The sequence below is a fragment of the Manihot esculenta genome, chromosome 15, assembly GCF_001659605.2.
Source record: "Manihot esculenta cultivar AM560-2 chromosome 15, M.esculenta_v8, whole genome shotgun sequence".
NCBI classification, from domain to species: domain Eukaryota; kingdom Viridiplantae; phylum Streptophyta; class Magnoliopsida; order Malpighiales; family Euphorbiaceae; genus Manihot; species Manihot esculenta.
In genome coordinates, this window is record NC_035175.2 from 11,173,730 (window position 1) to 11,192,658 (window position 18,929).

The 18,929-nt window shown below is 30.4% G+C and overlaps 5 protein-coding genes across 8 annotated transcripts; all 5 read right to left on the reverse strand.

Annotated features, from left to right (window-relative positions):
• Positions 1–446: 446 nt before the first annotated feature.
• Positions 447–2,855, reverse strand: LOC110601105 (purple acid phosphatase 3). Of its 2 annotated transcripts, XM_021738119.2 has the most exons (7): positions 2,510–2,845; positions 1,681–1,837; positions 1,434–1,541; positions 1,231–1,355; positions 1,018–1,146; positions 857–924; positions 447–782 (listed from the first exon to the last, which is right to left on the reverse strand). In XM_021738119.2, exons 1-7 carry the CDS (start codon positions 2,693–2,695, stop codon positions 569–571), a joined length of 987 nt encoding a protein of 328 aa, XP_021593811.1. In that variant the 5' UTR covers positions 2,696–2,845; the 3' UTR covers positions 447–568. The 2 variants fall into 2 exon arrangements, with proteins under 2 accessions (XP_021593811.1, XP_043806751.1); XM_043950816.1 differs by having other exon boundaries at positions 857–1,146; positions 2,510–2,855.
• Positions 2,856–5,485: 2,630 nt separating this feature from the next.
• Positions 5,486–8,219, reverse strand: LOC110601165 (purple acid phosphatase 3). Of its 2 annotated transcripts, XM_021738200.2 has the most exons (7): positions 7,888–8,217; positions 6,786–6,942; positions 6,550–6,657; positions 6,348–6,472; positions 6,135–6,263; positions 5,991–6,058; positions 5,486–5,892 (listed from the first exon to the last, which is right to left on the reverse strand). In XM_021738200.2, the coding sequence occupies exons 1-7, from the start codon at positions 8,071–8,073 to the stop codon at positions 5,679–5,681; spliced, it is 987 nt and encodes a 328-aa protein (XP_021593892.1). In that variant the 5' UTR covers positions 8,074–8,217; the 3' UTR covers positions 5,486–5,678. The 2 variants fall into 2 exon arrangements, with proteins under 2 accessions (XP_021593892.1, XP_043806752.1); XM_043950817.1 differs by lacking the exon at positions 6,550–6,657 and having other exon boundaries at positions 7,888–8,219.
• Positions 8,220–10,533: 2,314 nt separating this feature from the next.
• On the reverse strand, positions 10,534–11,777 carry LOC122721911 (glutamic acid-rich protein-like). Of its 2 annotated transcripts, none has more exons than XM_043951008.1 (2): positions 10,859–11,777; positions 10,534–10,752 (listed from the first exon to the last, which is right to left on the reverse strand). In XM_043951008.1, the coding sequence occupies exon 1, from the start codon at positions 11,200–11,202 to the stop codon at positions 10,870–10,872; it is 333 nt and encodes a 110-aa protein (XP_043806943.1). In that variant the 5' UTR covers positions 11,203–11,777; the 3' UTR covers positions 10,534–10,752; positions 10,859–10,869. The 2 variants fall into 2 exon arrangements, with proteins under 2 accessions (XP_043806943.1, XP_043806942.1); XM_043951007.1 differs by having other exon boundaries at positions 10,535–10,752; positions 10,864–11,777.
• LOC122721221 lies at positions 11,333–13,748 on the reverse strand. The gene is made up of 5 exons (XM_043951363.1): positions 12,337–13,748; positions 11,936–12,250; positions 11,756–11,855; positions 11,476–11,685; positions 11,333–11,401 (listed from the first exon to the last, which is right to left on the reverse strand). Exons 1-5 carry the CDS (start codon positions 13,746–13,748, stop codon positions 11,333–11,335), a joined length of 2,106 nt encoding a protein of 701 aa, XP_043807298.1.
• Positions 13,559–15,734, reverse strand: LOC122721910. Its single transcript, XM_043951006.1, has 2 exons — positions 15,373–15,734; positions 13,559–14,642 (listed from the first exon to the last, which is right to left on the reverse strand). The coding sequence occupies exon 2, from the start codon at positions 14,628–14,630 to the stop codon at positions 14,088–14,090; it is 543 nt and encodes a 180-aa protein (XP_043806941.1). The 5' UTR covers positions 14,631–14,642; positions 15,373–15,734; the 3' UTR covers positions 13,559–14,087.
• Positions 15,735–18,929: the final 3,195 nt, after the last annotated feature.

The window sequence follows — 18,929 nt, forward strand, 5'->3', positions numbered from 1 at the left end:
CCTTTTATCTTTTTTTTTTATCTGCTAGTGACGTCTAACTGTCTTTCTGTTATATTACTGCCTCTCTCTGTCACTTAGGTTCGTATGTACGAATATGTTAAAGCTCTCTCTTCATACTTAGTGGCCATTTAATTTTCTAGATCACGTCACTGAATTGGGTTTCTTCTCATTGGACCTGAATTTACGATGGACTCAGCCTGCCCTACGTGTTCGAATAAAAGTTTGAGATGTTGGATCGGTATGCTAAAAGGGCTTGATGGGTTTTGGACCAACATTTTTCTCATAGATCTAGTCTCGCTCAACATATTATATTATATTTTTTTAAAATAAATTTGTTGCTGGTTGAATTAAGAAATACATAAAATTTCGGTTTCTTAAATTAATATTGATGTTGACAGTCTAACTATATTGATCTACTTTGAGGCAAACAACTATACTCATAAAAATAAACCAAACCTTTTCTTTTTTACTTTTCCATTTTCCCATTTCCCCATTTCCATAAAAAACCAAGACTACCATGAGATAGCAGTTTCTTCTTCTTCTTCCTTAGTTGCAGGATATAACAGTTTCAGACAATAGAGTAAGGCTGTTTATTCCTGCTCCATTTGTGCAAAATGTGGCCAGAAACATCATAGAACATAACATCCACTTGAGTTTCAGTGATCTCAACGGACATGAAACCTTGACCATCGTAATAAAACTTCATCTCCTTCGGATTCCACCAATCAATATCTCCTATCCAAGCCCTTGACCCTCCTCCACTCGTTAAAAATTGAAGCTCACTGCAATCAATATATATAAAAATAAATTATTTTTGATGAATTAATTACATGGCTACTACTAGTGAAATTTTTACCTTTCACTGCTGCTTATGTGCTCCAAGCAATGGTCATGCCCATTTATGTAAAGATCCACATTATTTTCCTGAAGATCAATAATGATTAAAGGATAATAATTATGATTATATGGGTTCATTTTCTTTTTTAAAAAAAGATCAAATTTAATTAGAAGACCTACCACAAGGATTGGGAGTAGTTGCTTGTTGAGTTCTTGGGTGTTTCCATGGTTTCCAGCACTTTTGATAGTATGGTGGCCTACCACAATCTTCCATTTTGCTTTGGATTCTTTTAAGGACTTATCCAAATCCTGTTCACCATTTAATAATATATAATTAACTGTAAGATTATATTTATTTATTAAGCATTTTTAGTTAGTTGAAAATTGGGTTACCTTTAGGAGATTCGAAAGGTAACTTTTTCGAGGTACTATGCCACTCCAGTCATATTCATGGTCTTTGTCTTTGAAGTATTTGTCCACAAACGGAGTTGTGTCCACAAAGAAAAAATCAGCTATTTCTGAAAAATTTTAAAAAAAATTCCTTGAAAATGTGAGTTTTAATTTATTAATTAGAGAAAAGGAAATATGTAAATTACCAGTGTCAACGATAAAAGATCTCAAGCAAAGCCATTTGCTATCAATTTGTCTAAGGGCTGGACTCAATTGTGCCTCAACATCACCCCTATAGTCATGGTTACCCAAAACTACAGGAAAATTTATAATCATTCAAGAATAAATTAGTTAGTTAAAGCATGAACAAATAATTAAATAGCCATAATTTTTTATGTTCTATTTCTTTTTTTTATTATTTATTTATAAATTAATTAAGAGGAAGAGATATACCACTATACCATTGCTTCTGCAAGCTGCGTGCCGTGTAAATTTTGGTGAAAGATTCATAAAATGCAGGATCATCCACACCCGTTAATCCATTTTCATAAAAATTATCTCCTGTCGATATTACAAAATCGATGTCCGATTTCTCTCCAATTATTCCCATCTGCAAACATCAGTATAATTCCCAATAGATTAGATAATTCAACAAAATTATATATATATATAAAAAATAAATTTAAAACTACAAAAATTAAATCCTGTTTAATATTTAAATGCAGAAATCATATTCTTTAAATATATGGCAAATTGGATCTAAGTGAAAATCAAGGATATATTATTTTATACGTAAAGGTAACTAACACCATAACCATTATTGTTTTGGGCGACAGAAGGAGATGCTTTCCTACGAGGCTATGATCTCATATTCCTCCATGAAAGGCCAAAGGCATCTAAATTCAAAAGATTGGTATATTGGAACCCAAGTGGAATTATACTCTGTAATGGAATAACAAAAAATAAACGAAATGATGAAGTGGCATACACCCATTGGATGGATGTCCCAAATCACATCATTAATTGGTTCCCGGTCAATTCTACTTTGAAAATTTTTGGCCTTGGCCTCGCAGCACCAGCAGCGAAGTTTCCTCCGCTACTGGATACTAGTTCAATATATCACCAGCTTTAATAATTTACAAGAATCTAAACTAAAAAAATGCAATTTTTTTTTAAAAAAAAGGTAAATTTCAATATTTCTAACGATCGAGCAGTTTCTGAAGAAAAATGCATGCAAATGTAAGGAAAGGGATTAAAGAAATATATATGTTAGTGTTATAACCTGAAGAGCAACGTGAGATTGGTTATAAGCTCCTTTTCTTCCCCAGTCTCCCACAACCAAGAGGCTAAGAGATCCATCACCTTTGGCTGCGTTTTGAAATCGCTGAAGCTCTGCTGCGCAGAGATTAATGATGCTGAACCCTAAAAGAGCAGAGAGCATAAGGCTTGAAACCATAAGTTCAGACATGGGTATGCTCGAAGGAGGAGAAGAAGAAGAAGAAGCTAGCTAGTGGAGAGAACTAATATAATTAAAAATAATGCTTAAAGCTGGTGGTGAAGGAAAAGGACCATTTTATAAAGTTTGAAAGAGGCACATGGCTGGTATAAGCAACTAGCTAGGGAAGAATTATATGGGGTGGTGGTGAAAAGAACGAGGGTAAATAACAAAAACAATAATAATACACACTCTCTCTTTAATATGAATTATTTATGTTTTTGTAAAATAATACACGTGAAAAAAATTATATTAATAAAAATTCAACAAAATTTATTATTTTAGTTAAATTAATATATTATTCCTTTCATTTCATAATTTTTATTCATTTTTTATTGTTTTATAAAAATTAAAATATAATAATTATTTTAGTTAAATTTAAATTTTTTTCTAATAACTTTTTAATTTTCCATCTAATTTTTATTGAGATGATAAAAGTATTATTAATAATATATGGTGTGAATTAAATACTAAAAAGTAATAAAAATATCATATATGTAAAAAATATGATAGATTTTAGCTACTTATAAATATATATTGAATTTTATTGGTTTAGTATATAAACACTCAGGTGTAGGTAAGAAGTATATCCAATTGCAGACAAGCCAATTTTTTATCACTAGTTCTTCAATAATTCAATACATTGTTTATGTGGTCAAATCTCTTATTATCTTCCATTTCCTTTGCATCTCTGAAAATTTCCTTCTATTTAGTATATCAACCTTTTCTACAAAAATTATTTTAATGATATTGATAATTAAAGCTAAAATTTGAACCACATAAAATAGGATATTATCGATCTCATCTAAACATGAAGACTTTCACCATTGAAATTCAGTTGTGTATTTAGAGAAAAGTGCTATTTTTTTTTTTCTTCATAGTAAGTCTCTATCATCTATTAAATGGGACAGAAAACTTTTCCTCCTTTCCATTAGGAGTGTGAATTTCTCTCCCTACCTCTGAATAGCTGGATTTTTTTTTTTTTTGATTTCTTCGTTTACTGGTAGTTGTGTGGTTAGCTGGATATTTTTCTTTTTGTTTCTTCTTTTGTTGGTAGTCGTATGGTTATTGAGAGAGGGAAAAGTCATACCTTGTTGTTGGCCTAGATTTGGGCTAAATTTTATTTATATGCATGTGCTTTTATCTTTTCAAAATGATTTTAATTTCCTCTAAATTTGATAATTAGTATCTAACAGTGGCTCGTAGAGCTGAACTTCAAAAAGTGCACATAGATTAACAAAGAATACATTGCCTAATATTTGCTTCGATTTATGAATAATCTTAATCTGGTATTGGTATACAACATTTTTAGAGTTTATTTATTTGAAACAGATACCTTTTCGGTCCGGTGTTTTTTAGCTCATTTAAGTGTTGGATTCGATTATAAAATTATACGTTTTTTTTAAAGTTTTAGTTAAAGTTTTATGATTTTAAGACTATTGTGGTTAGAGTTCTTCTAGTCACGTCCGATACAATCGTGGACGATCGATGTTTTTTAAAGATTACTAGGTGGATTTGCTTCAGAAGGATTTTCTCCAACGGGTCAAATTCGAGTCATGGATGGACTATTAGAATTAAACTTGAATGTTTAGTTTTTTTCAAGACCCTAAAAACTTTATTGTATGATAAAAGGGTAATTAGATTTTGTCAAGAGTTTTAATTAATACCGTTTGACTAAAACGATATAAAAAAAAAAAGATAAATCGAAAAATAAACAGTCTTATTAAAAATTTTTAAATATTTAAAAGTATTTTTTTTAATATTAAAAAAAATCTATTTATAATAGAAAAAAATCATAATATATAAAATTATAAAAACATTAAAAAAATAATTAAAATATAAAACTAATTTTCTAAACGATTGTAAAATTGACTCTTAGAATAATGTAAAATAGTTTCCTATCATAATATATAAAATTATAAAAATATTAAAAAAATAATTAAAATATAAAATTGATTCTCTAAACGATGGTAATTGACTCTTAGAATAATGTAAAATAGTCAAAGGAAACTATTTTTAACAGTGTCGTATGTGTTGATATTATAAATTTTTATTTTTATTATAAAGTTTAAATTAATTATTACGTGTCATTGAATGTATTAATCTTATAGGCTTTGGCCCTTTGTTCAATGTCAAAGAAAAGAAAAGCTATGTATTTTCCTTTAATTTTCAACTTATACGTATTTTCTTTTCAAGTCAAGTCTTTTCATTAATTTTTTTAGTCCTTTATTCTCATGTATTCTTTAATTTTTAATGCAAATTCAATCATTTTCCTTTATATTTTCACCGTTTTAAATTCCATTTCACTAGTTACGAGATTTTTGCAATTAATTACAACTTAAATTTGAAACCTCTCATCCCTAAACATGATTAAAATTTATATATGTATCAAAACTAAATAATTATAATACCATTGAGTTACTTTTTTTCATGTTTATATATATAATCTGAATTAAAAACTCAAATGAAATCCCAAATTCCCTGAAAGATAATTGAAAATAATTGAAAACATAAAAAAAAGCTACCCTTTTTGAATTGGTAGTGTCTAAATATTCCTTCTCACATGAACAAAGATTTCCAGAGGTAGGAAGCATCACAATAATTTCAGCAGCTTGATTCTATTGATGCCCAGTGGACCAGTTTTGATTGAAAATATCTTATTGTCTATCCAGTTTTTATTTTATATATATTTCAGTTTTTAACTTTGTGTTTTGAATTTAAAATTTTATTTATAAAACTTTTTTAAAACCCAAGAACATAAGATACTTTGTAAATTGGATTACCATTTTATTAGAATTCAAAATTTTACAGTTTTATAAATTATTTAAATATTTTAAAAAACTAAAATTAATTGATTTTATTACATTTTGTATGATAATTTTTTCTGCTAATTGAATTAAGAAATACATAAAATTTCAGTTTCCTCCTTTTTCTTAGTTGCAGCAGAAGAACAAGTTCAAACAATGGAGTAAGGATGTTTATTCCTGCTCCATTTGTGCATGATGTGGCCAGAAACACCATAGAACACAACATCCACCTGAGTTTCAGTGATCTCAACGGACATGAAACCTTGACCATCGTAATAAAACTTCATCTCCTTTGGATTCCACCAATCTACATCTCCTCTCCAAGCCTTTGACCCTCCTCCACTCGTTAAAAATTGAAGCTCACTGCAATCAATATATATATAAATAAATTATTCAAAATTTATTTATTATTATTATCTTTGATGAATTAATTAGATGGCTACTACTAGTGAAATTTTTACCTTTCACTGCAGCTTATGTGCTCCAAGCAATGGTCATGCCCATTTATGTAAAGATCTACATTATTTTCCTGAAGATCAGAGATGATTAAAGGGTTCATTTTTGTTCAAAAAAAAAATGATCAAATTTAATTAGAAGAAACCTACCACAAGGATTGGGAGTAGTTGCAAGTTGAGCTCTTGGGTGTTTCCATGGTGTCCAGCACTTTTGATAGTATGGTGGCCTACCACAATCTTCCATCTTGCTGTTGATTCTTTTAAGGACTTATCCAAATCCTGTTCACCATTTAATAATATATAATTAACTGTAAGATTATATTTATTTATTAAGCATATTTAATTAGTTGAAAATTGGGTTACCTTTAGGAGATTCAAAAGGTAACTTTTTCGAGGTACTATGCCACTCCAGTCATATTTATGGTCTTTTTCTTTGAAGTATTTATCCACAAACGGAGTTGTGTCCACAAAGAAAAAATCAGCTATTTCTGAAAAATTAAAAAAAAATTCCTTGAAAATGTGAGTTTTAATTTATAAATTAGAGAAGAGAAAATATGTAAATTACCAGTGTCAACCATAAAAGATCTCAAGCAAAGCCATTTGCTATCAATTTGTCTAAGGACTGGACTCAATTGTGCCTCAACATCACCCCTATAGTCATGGTTACCCAAAACTGCAGGAATTTATAACCATTCAATAATAAACTAATTAGTTAAAGCATGAATAAACAATTAAATACCCATAATTTTTTTATAAAAAAATTATAGATTGAAAATGATAAATTAGGAGAAATATATATACCACTATACCATTGCTTCTGCAAGCTGGGTGCTGTGTAAATTTTGGTGAAAGATTCAACAAAAGCAGGATCATCCACACCCATCAATCCATTTTCATAAAAATTATCTCCTGTTGATATTACAAAATCGATGTCCAATTTCTCTCCAATTATTCCCATCTGTCAACATCAGCATAATTGCCAAGCTTAGTAGATCAATAATTCAATAAAATTATATATTAAAAAAAATTATTTTTTTAAAGAAACAAAAATAGCTGAACTGAAATGTCAATTTCTGGTTATATATATATATATAAAAGAGATGCTATTTTATACGTAGAGGTAACGTGTAACGCCATTATTGTTTTGGGTGAGAGAAGGAGATGCCTTCCTATGCGACTATGATCTCATATTCTTCCATGAAAGGGCAAAGACATCCAAATTCAAAAGATTGGTATATTCGAATCCAAATGGAATTATACTCTATAATAAAAGTAAACACAATAATATATATATAAAATCAAAATGATGTGGTGGCATACATCCATTGGATGGATATCCAAAATCACATCATTGGTTCCCAACTTAATTCTACTTTGAAATTTTTGGCCTTGGCATCGCAGCACCAGCTGCGAAGTTTCCTCCGCTGTTACGTGCTAGTTGAAGGTATCACCACCGTCTAACTTATAAATTCTAAAAATAAGATTACCAGTTTATTTATAATATTTTGTGAGATTATAAGCTAAATTTATAAATTAAAAAAATATAAAACCTAAACTTGTAAATATGTTTGATAAAACAATTTATTATATTATTTTTATTTAATTTTAAATCTTTCCATATATTTTATTTAATATTTTTTAAATAATTTTAATAATAAATATGTTTATAAATAATTCAATAAAATTAAATTATTCAAAAATCTCATATCCACAGTTATTATTAGTAGTTCATCTACTACTCTAAATAGACAATTCACCCACTGCTAACCTTTGGAACTCAAAAATATCATAAACAACCATTCTTAATCCAAACTCAAGAAATTAACGCAAGCAAATGTATAAGGAAAAGGGATAAAAGAAATATATTTGTTAAATCTTATTAAGAGTAGAGTTATGTTATGACCTGAAGAGCAACGTGAGATTGGTTATAAGCTCCTCTTCTTCCCCAGTCTCCCACAACCAAGAAGCTAAGAGACCCATTACCTTTGGCTGCGTGTTGAAATCGCTGAAGCTCTGCTGCGCAGGGATTAAAGATACTGAACCCTAAAAGAGCAGAGAGTACAAGCCTTAAAACCATAAGTTTAGACATGGGTAATGCTCTAAGAAGAAGAAGGAGGAGGAGGAGGGCTAGCTAGCAGAGAGAACTAATTGAAATAATGCTTAGTTTGGTGGTGAAGGAAGAAGACCATTTTATAAAGTTTAAAGGAGAAAAATAGGTGGTAAGTAATTATGTTAAGCAACTATCCTGGGAAAAATAACAAAAATAATAATGATATATACTCTCTCTCTCCCATTTTTCAAATTTATTTATTAACTTGCGAATACATCTCTCTTTAATATAATCATGTGAATTATTCATTGTTTTATAATATAATACACGTCAAAAATTAATAAAAAATTCAACAAAATTTATTATTTTATTTAAATTATAATATGTATATTTTTAAAAATTGAATGGAAACAGTTTATTTTTATAAGATAATGCAAGGATATATATATAAATGGATTTATTATTTTTCTTAAATGAAAATTAAGAAGTAAGAGAGTAGAATATGAGATCTCTCAAAATAAATATGTAACTATAAATGAATCTATTTTTATCATGTGCGTAAAAAATTTAATATATTATAAATTTAGGACAACCATCATTTTCAATAGAAGGCTGGACTGTTGGCTTTTGATTATTTCAAAGGTCATAATATATTAATGGAAATTTCAAAAGTTAAATAATATTTCATATTATTAAAAAATTAAAAACATTTAACTATTATAATTAAAATATATTAAATATAATTTCAAATTAAATTTTAATATTATTTAATCAACATTTTGAAAAATATAACTTTGTGGATAACAATTTTAAAATATGATATTTAAGAAGGGATACTAAGAGAGGAATCCATCGATTTCAAAAAAAAAAAATCATCAATATTTATTTTAATTTATATTCCTTCCATTTAATAATTTTTATTCACTTTATTTATCTATATATATTAAAAAATAATAGTTATTCTAGTTAAAAAAATTTATTAACTTTATAATTATGTAATTTTAATAGAAATTAAGTGCATTGAGTTTTATTTAAACAATAAAATCATTATTAACCACATATGAATTGAATTAAATGTTAAGAGATAAAGTTTGATTTTTCAGTTAAAAAAAATAAATAAACAATAGAAAATTATATTGAAAATAAAATGAAATTAAATAGAATTATAATAAATAGTTTATATATTAATTAGGATAAATTATTTTCATATCTCTCAAATTTAAACTAATTAATTAAAATTCTCCAATAATTTTAAAATATTTTTATATTTTTATTCCGTTAATTAAAAATATCATCCATCAATTTTAACTTATTTTTTATTACTTTATTAGTCAAAGTAAGGTAAAAATATTTTTATATTAAATATACCCTTTTAATATCAAATAAAACTCATTTTTCACTACTCACTCCTCCATTCTCTTTCATCTTTTCACCATCTAAATCACTCTCTTTAATCTCTAAATAATTTTTCAACAAAATCTTCACTGCTATAAATGAGCAGTAACTCATAAATATATGCATGCCCACTCTTGCCCTTCTTCCCATGAAGTTTCCATCGTTGTTCCTCTTCTTTCTGTAGCTTAGGAACAATCAATATTCTCAATAACAATTAAAAATTTAAAAGTTTTTTTCTTCATTGAGTCGATCGCTTTTATAATCTCTTATCTTTTCACTGAATCCATCGCCAAAGTATCAAAAGTGCTTGAATGTTTGAAAGGAATAAACTCCCATGGGTGAAAGAGTGAGAGGCGAGAGATGAGAGGTGAGTTTTAATTGATATGAAAATGGTATATTTGATATAAATACATATTTATTTTATTTTAAATAATAAAATAATAAAAATAATGAGTTGAAATTAATGGATATCATCTTTCATTAACGAATAAAACTATAAAGACATTCTAATATCACTACAAAAAAACAGGGTATCAGTGACGGATTTTTCCGTCGCTGAAAGTAAAAAATCCGTCGCTGAAACTTTCAGCGACGGATTTGCGACGGACTCAAGTCCGTCGCTTAAAGTCATGTCGCTAATTTTTTCCGACGGATTGCAATTCCGTCGGAAATATTAGCGACGGATTTCCGACGGATTTTAACTCCGTCGGAAATTTTTCCGACGGTTTTCCGACGGAAAATTCAGTCGGAAAAATTTAGCGACGAAAAACTTTTGTCGCTAAATCCGTCGGAAATTCCAATTCATCCGATGAACATTCCGTCGCTAATCCGTCGGAAATAATTAGCGACGGAAATTTTCCGTCGGAAATCCGTCGGAAATATTAACACAATTTAAAAAAATTCTCACAAATCCGTCGCTAATCCGTCGCTAATATGCTAAAATTCAATCACAAAAAATAGTTCCCTGTTTTTATTTAGATATTCCCTGTATAATCAAATAATTTATAATTAAGAATCATATTGAATATAAATCAAATATCATTCATAATAATTATAAGTAATGTTCATAATACTTAACAATATTCAGAATATATAAAATAAATCCATAATATTTAACAATGTTCATAATAATACTTAACAATCGTCATAAAATTTAAAATAAATGAATAATACTTAACAATGTTCATAAAACTAAAAACTAATCTATGAATTTGTTGAATCATCTGATAGAGAAGTACAATCTGCAGTTGGATTATTTGTTTCATTCATAGAGAGCTGCTGGCTATGTCCTCTACCTCTAGATGATACTGCTCTTCGAGGCATCTGAAAAAATAATTGTCCATTAGTTTTAATTAACAATAAAGACAAACAATAGAAAAAATAATAATCAAATATTAAGTCTATGAATATATATAAAAATATGATATACTTTACAATGTATCATTCAGAATCATCCTCTAAGTTGACATCATCATCACTATCAATACCATCAACTTCTAAATCGTCATCTAACTCTTCAGTGTCTTCTTCCTCTTCTTCATCCTCTCCCTCTTCCTCTTCCTCTACATCCTCATCTTCATCTTTCACCACTTCAAGTGGTTGTTGCACTTGTTGCAATTCATTAACATCCACCTCAACCATACTACTTGAATCAAGTAACATTGTGGGATCATCAAGTTCGGTTGTTGGTACAATTTCTTGAGGTCTTGAGACATCATCCTCTTGATAAGCAACATCATTGGAGTTTTGTTCATTTGAATTGTTGTTAACCATGGAAGGTCCAATATTGTAAGTGCTCCTAGCTTTGGTTTTGAAAACCGCACACCAGTCAACTCTGACTTTATTGATTTTAGGATATTTAATATAGCAAACTTGATGAGCTTGTTGAGCTAAAATAAATGGATCAGATGATGCTAGCCTTAATTTGACATTGATTTCCACAAGACCATGTTGAGGATGGACCCTTACCCCTCTATTAGTGTCAAACCATTCACACTTGAAAAGGATTATCTTGTTTTTCTCTCCAAAGTACTCTAATTCTAATACCTCATTCAGCAAGCCATAGTAATCACTTTCATATTCATTATAACAACTTCCTTTGACCCATACACCACTATTTAATGTTTTTCGCTCTCTGCCATAATCATGTCGATGAAATTTAAATCCATTCACAAAATATCCTTTATATGATTGTACTTTTCGACTGGGCCCTTGAGCTATTTGATAAATGCAGTTATCAACTTCGTTCCTTCCCACCTAATGTTGAAATATTAAGTTAGAAGTCAACAATAATGCTAAAGCTCAAATCATCACTTGCAATACTTACATAGTCTTTTAACCAATTAGCCAGTTCTTGCTCTCGCATTTGCTCAATTTGTTGATCGCTGATATTTGGTATTGTTTCTCGAAAATGAGAATCAAAAATCCTACACAAAAAAATTAATTTTTTTGTAACATATTTTATTTTATATGATTAAAATGTTAATACTTAATTTAAATCACTTACTCAATAAACGGATCAATTTCAGGACAATTCAATAACACATATAAATGTGCTGCACAGTACTCTTCATTTGACAACATTCTGCCATGTTCCAACTGCCCAAAAGGTCGACCTGCATGAGTGAAAATCGAAAGGCGTCCCATAGGTTCTACATGTCCACCATCATCATTTCTTGGGACTCTATTTAGTCTTGTCGAGATAGATGGCTCAAAGTAATGTGAGCAAAAAGATGAAATTTCCTCAATAAGATATGCCTCAACAATTGAACCCTCAACAGAAGCTTTATTTTTGACTTTTTTCTTCAAGTCAAAGAGGTATCTAGTAAAAGAAAAATTAGACTGTTAGTTGGTTATTTGACATTTATTTACAATACACCATATGTAAATATTTAGTATTGCATTTACCGTTCAAAGGGATACATCCAATGATATTGCACAGGTCCACCTACTTTTGCCTCGTATGCCAAGTGAATAGGTAAATGCTCCATTGAGTCAAAGAAACCGGGTGGGAATATCTTCTCCATCTTGCAAATGCTCTCAACAATATTTTTTTCTAAGATATTCAAATTTTCTTCTGTGAGTGTGGTTGCAGTTATGTCTCTAAAAAAATGACTCAACTCAGTCAAAGCATCCCAAACTGCTTTAGGCAATATGTCACGAAATGCAATTGGTATCAGTCTTTGCATCAATATGTGGCAATCATGGCTTTTTAATCCATAAAATTTACAATCATTCACACTAACAGACTGAGCAATGTTCGAAGCATAACCGTCAGGCAACCTCAAATCCTTAAGCCATTGACAAATTGACCGTTTCTGTTCTTTATTCAAAGAATAAGTGGCTTTAGGTTTGTACACTTTACCATTATTATACAACAATTCTAACTCGGGACGATTGCAATAGACTTTCAAATCTTGTCTTGCCTTGATAGTGTCCTTTGATTTGCCATTCACATCCATAACTGTGTAGAATATGTTATCAAATACATTCTTCTCTATATGCATAACATCCAAATTATGTCGAAGTAAATTTGATTGCCAATATGGAAGCTCCCAAAATATACTCTTTTTCACCCAGTTATGCTGTACTCCAAACCCCGGTATTGTTTGCTTGCCAGCAGTTGTTCCAAACACAACATCACTCAACAAATTAACCCGATGTTGTATAACATCACCTGCCATACGAGAAGGTGGAGGAGTTTTTTCTATGAAACCTTTTCTAAATTTATCTTTCTGTCTTCGATATGGATGGTTAATAGGAAGGAATTGACGATGACAATCAAAAAAAGATGGCTTCCCACCATGCTGAAGTATAAAGGCCTTACTATTTTCCATACAATATGGACATGACATTCTACCATGTGTGCTCCATCCAGATATCATACCATATGCAGGAAAATCACTTATTGTCCATAACAATGCTGCTTTCATTTGAAAGTTTTGGTTAGAATTAGCATTATGAGTCCAAACTCCTTCATGCCACAACAATTTCAGCTCATCAATCAAAGGCCTCAAAAAAACATCCAAGCTTTTTCCAGGGCTTTTAGGACCTGGAATTACCATATTCAGAAACATGTAAGGTTTTTTCATTGCCATCCATGGAGGTAAATTGTAAACTGCAACAATTACGGGCCAACAAGAATACGGTTTAGACCGTTGCCCAAAAGGATTGAATCCATCAGTACATAATCCAAGCCGAACATTTCTTGGATCAGATGCAAACCAAGAGTGGGTGCGATCAAAATGTTTCCATGCCTCACTATCAACAGGATGCACCATACTACCATCTACATGTTGGTTAGAAGCATGCCAAACCATATGCAGAGCAGTTTTGGATGACATAAAAAGTCTTTGGAGTCTAGGAATCAAAGGTAGATATCGCAACACTTTAAATGGTCTCTTTTTTCGTCGCCCCATAAATGATTGTATTGGTTTATATCGAGGGTGACCACATATTGTACATGATGTTCTGTCGATATTTTCTTGAAAGTACAACATACAATTGTTTACACAAACATCGATTTTTGTATAACCAAGGCCTAGAGTGGACATCATCTTCTTCGTATTATAAAAATTATCTGGTAAGAGGTTTCCTTCTGGTAGCATACTTTTTACCGTTCCCATAAACTTATTAAAACAACTATGACTAATGTGAAATTATGACATTAAGTTCAGCAATTGAGATACAGCAGATAACTTGGTATGATTATTGCAGCCTTCCCATAATGGCACATCCGCACCATGTAATAATTCATAGAATTTTGAAACTTCTAAGTTCGGCTCCATGGTTCGATTGCCCATTTCAGAACTACCAACTCCAACTGTACCATAATTTATATCCATTGCTTCCATGACCATGCTTCTATAATCATTGACATTGTTGGTTGTAGCAAGATAATCAGTAGATTGTTCCTCAAGTTGTTCAGAATTTATTTCATGAGTGATAGATTCACCATGCGCAATCCACTTAGTATATCCTCCAACAAATCCACTTTTGCAAAGGTGATAAGTAACATCTTGCCTATTCTGAAATTTCCTATTCTGACACTTAGAACATGGACAACGAATTTTATCTTGGCATATAAACTGTACTTGTGCATAGGCAAAGTTTAGAAATGTCTCCACCCCAATCTCAAATTCAGAATTAAGAAAGCCATTTTCATCTAGTCGCTCATACATCCATCTACGATCTACCGACATGATAAATATATTCTGAAATATAAACAAATTCAACTTTAATTATATACTAATTTAACAAATCAAACACACTAATCAATTTAACAATACATATCAAAGAAAAGTTGAATAAAGGCACATAAAGTAATCAATTTAACAATACATATATATATTAATAAAATTATATATTATTATTATTATTATTTTGAAATTTATAAAATGACTTATTCTCTTAAAATTTAAAATATATATATATTTTTTAAAAGGTCATTTTTTAAAAGGCAGCAAGCTGCTGTGCAGCAGCAGCTGCTGCAGCACAGCAGCTGCTGCTGTGCTGCACAGCAACAGCAGCTTGCCTTGCTTGTGCAGCAGCTAGCTTGCTACTGCACAAGCAAGGCAGCAGCATGCTTGCTGCTGCACAAGCAAGGCAGCAGCAAGCTTGCTGCTGCACAAGCTATATTTCATAATTCCACATTATTTTTTTTTTATAACTAATGAATTTATTTTCACATTATTTTTAACATATTATAATATATATTTCATAATTTATAAAAATTAGTAACATAATAATTATGTAATCTCAAAACCCCAAATAAATAAATAAAAAATATAAAAACAAACAATTAAGCAATAAACCCATCAAACTCAATGGCTAAGTAATCACCTAATATTTTTCAAAATTATTATTTTAATAATTAATATAAAATTAAAAATTAGTATAACAAGCATACATTAGGATCAACCAATCATTCCTTCAATAACTTACATGGAGTGGCGACGATCGGCAGTTGCAACGGCGGTGAGTGGCAACGGTGGTGGCGGCAGCGGTGGCAGCTCCAGCAATGGCGGCACAGCCGCGGCAACAGCAACAGCTACAGAGAGGCGCAGCAACGCGCGATAGCCCGGGAACGACAGTGGCGGCGGCGACGGAGGCGGCGACGGCGACGGCGGCAAGAAGAAGGATGGAGCGATAAGGAGAAGAGAGGAGAAGAGAGGAGAGGAAAATGGTGGCTGAAATCAAAAAGAGTCCCGAAAGAGATGGATTAGGTTTTTAAATATTTTTTTGCATTTTCTGACGGATTAGCGACGGAATAAATTCCGTCGCTAATATTTTAAAAATCCGTCGCTAATCCGTCTCAAATCCGTCAGAAATATAAAGCTTTAGTGTGAGTCGCTGATCCGTCGCTAAATTTTTTTTTTCCGACGGAAGTAATTTCCGTCGCTAAATCCGTCACTGATAGCCTGTTTTTTTGTGGTGTACATTTCTAAAACTATATGAATGTTTTAATTAATTAGTTTAAATTTTAAATATATAACAGTAATTTGTCCTATTAATTATAATATAAAAAGATAATAATATTTTGTAATAATTAAAAATTATGGAATAAAAATACTAATTTTGAATTGATAGTATCTAAACCTTGGTTGTCACAATGAATAAAGATTCCAGAGGTAGGAAGCATCACAATAATTTCAGCAGCTTGCTTCTATTGATGCCCAGTGGACCAGTTTTGATTGAAAATATCTTATTGTCTATCAAAATCCAGAGGCACCCACCATATCCACAAATAGGTAGATAAAGAAATCAACCCACCTGATTTCAAGCCCTCAATTATCAATTTAGGGCAATAAAAGCAGCTAAAGAAAAAAAGCTGAAACTATATAATAATGATAAGAAAACCAAAATGAAAATCAATTCATGAAAGGGAAGTATGGTAGGATTCTTCTGCGATTATATACATGTATATTTGTGCATCATCAAGAAAATAGTTATATGATTATGAACTATTAATAGATTTATCACTCTTTTTATGATTTTGTTTATAACTCTTGGTTAGCTTACATGCAGCTAGATTTAGACATACTTTTGAATTTGATTCCGGCGATGGATAAACAATGGCAACCGATAGAAGGATAGCTTAAAAGTTACTATTAGAATGTCCAAGAGCTCGCCCTTGACACTAATATTAATCTTTGTTGTCAATTAGATGCCTTCTTGACTTGAAAGTTGTTTGGCTCCTCGCATTGATGGTTGCTTTCTTCTTCCCTTCACTAGTCCACCAAGTTTTTCTATCCATTTTCTAGGCCTAAGTTTTCATATGCTTATTTATTGTATTTCAGCATGCTTTTTAGGGTTGTAGACTATAATTGTGGAGATTTTCTCGTGCTGTTTATAGTGTTTTTTAGGTGGCTGATACAAAAGGGGTTACACCCTAACAAAATAACTAAGGCCCACTGCTATCAAGTTGAGCCCATTATGGATTGAGAGCTGTGAGCGACTCTGATCCAAATAGACGTCATAAGAAAACTGGAAGAATTCAATCTAACTTTCTAAAACCGACGAAATCAGCCTGGAACTGATGAACCACCATAAATATTATGGGTTATATTATGGACTATTAAAAATATACACCTAAATATAATGGATAAAACCGATATAAACAAAATATCATAGGACAAGTGTTTTTTTTTTAGAAGGCATGCTGAATTAATCTTTGAACAACATTTGATACACGGCACAAGAGAGATAAGCCATCTGTCATACGAAAATCTTTATTAGGAAAACATATAAAATAAAATATTTTTAAAGGATATATCTCAATAAAAGATAAAATATTTTTAAAAATAAGTAATGAATGAAAGAACACACAAAGAGATAGAAAAAAAAACATCAATCACTAAAAAATTTAAACTATGATAATCTAAGATTCAGAAGATGGTAGGATTTCGGTATGGGTGTGCGAGCCTCCTCTTGGTTTCCCCTCTTTCTTCTCTATATACTCCTTTTGTATTTCAGTGATATGTCATTATCATGTAGAGTCGTACGTATGGATATCCATTTTTCTATTGTCAGACTGATATTTAATTATCTTATGCGGGCCTTATTCTGGATGTATAGGAGTCTGTAGCCTTATTGACCCATCAAATCGCATAAGCTAGACTTTGACGTCTCGGACCCTAATCGTATTAAGTCAAACCTACTATTTTAAAGTTTGGACCACGCTCAGAAAAGTGGATCGGTGTGTTGAGTTGTCATGAAATTCAAATTTGACTCTTTCTTATGGATTTAGTAAAAATCGGAGTGTTCGATATTCAACTGTTATTAGACTAAAACTCTTTTTGATGATGAATCGCTAACATTTCTAAGAAAGAATGGAGATTCCAAATTCAATAGCCAAGGATCTTCCCTTAAAGTTGATAAGTTTTTGAATCAAAGCTAAATTTTGTATTTTTTTTTTTTTCACCCTCAAAAATATTATTCTAGTTGATGTTTTTGTCTTTGCCGATGGTGTGCTCCTTATAATATTTAATAAAATCCTTCTAACATTAAAAAAAAAAGGCAAATAATTATATGGGTACTTAGTCCTCCCATTTTCCAAATATATATATATATATATATATATATATATATATATATATATATATATATATATATATATATATATTTATATTCATATTTCCATTTTATTACGGGGCTCTTCCAAAAAAAAATGATAAAAATTTACGATTTTATATTTACATTATAACTTTAAAAATTTAAATAATAAAATTAATTATTTTACATTTATTTATGATATTCTGAAATTCAGAAAATAGAATTTCCTTGTGTGTAAGCTTAATCCTTTTAGGGGTCTCTCTTCTCCTCTTATTTTTTTCATATTGTATGTTATTGATGCCTAACGGTTTTTCTACTACAGTGACGTTTATTTCTGTCAGACAGGCCGTCAGTCGCCATATCCATATCAGACGGCCATTTAATTTTTTCCAGTGCGCATGCGAACAGGGCTGCGAAAGAACGGAACTTGCTTGTTTTTCCCCATGTCTCCTTCTCGGGTCGGCCTCCTCCCCACTGGGCTTAGGCTGGTCAATGACTCGGCCCATTATTCGTGTTAGAATCTGAGTCGAAGCCGCTGGACAGGCCGATTTAGAGACGTTCCAAGCTTAAAGTCATGATCTATTTCTGTGGACCCTGCTTCAGCCCAGAGAGTGCGAGACCCGACATTTTTTAATTTCAATTGTAATTATTAGTCCGATTAATATGGATAAAAAATTTTTAATTCGCACATAAAATTGTTCTTTAAAATTTTTATTGAATAAAAAAATTAAACATGTATGTTAATTTATATTTATATACTAAACTTTAAATTTTAGATAATAAAATTATTTTTTTTATTTATCAGAAAAAATTAAATTAAATATGAAAAAATTAATTTCAAATTATAATATAGTGCTTAAAATTTTTTATTAATAAAATATATAGTATTTTAATTTAAATTTTATATTTATTATATACAATATTAAATATATTATATAAATAAAATA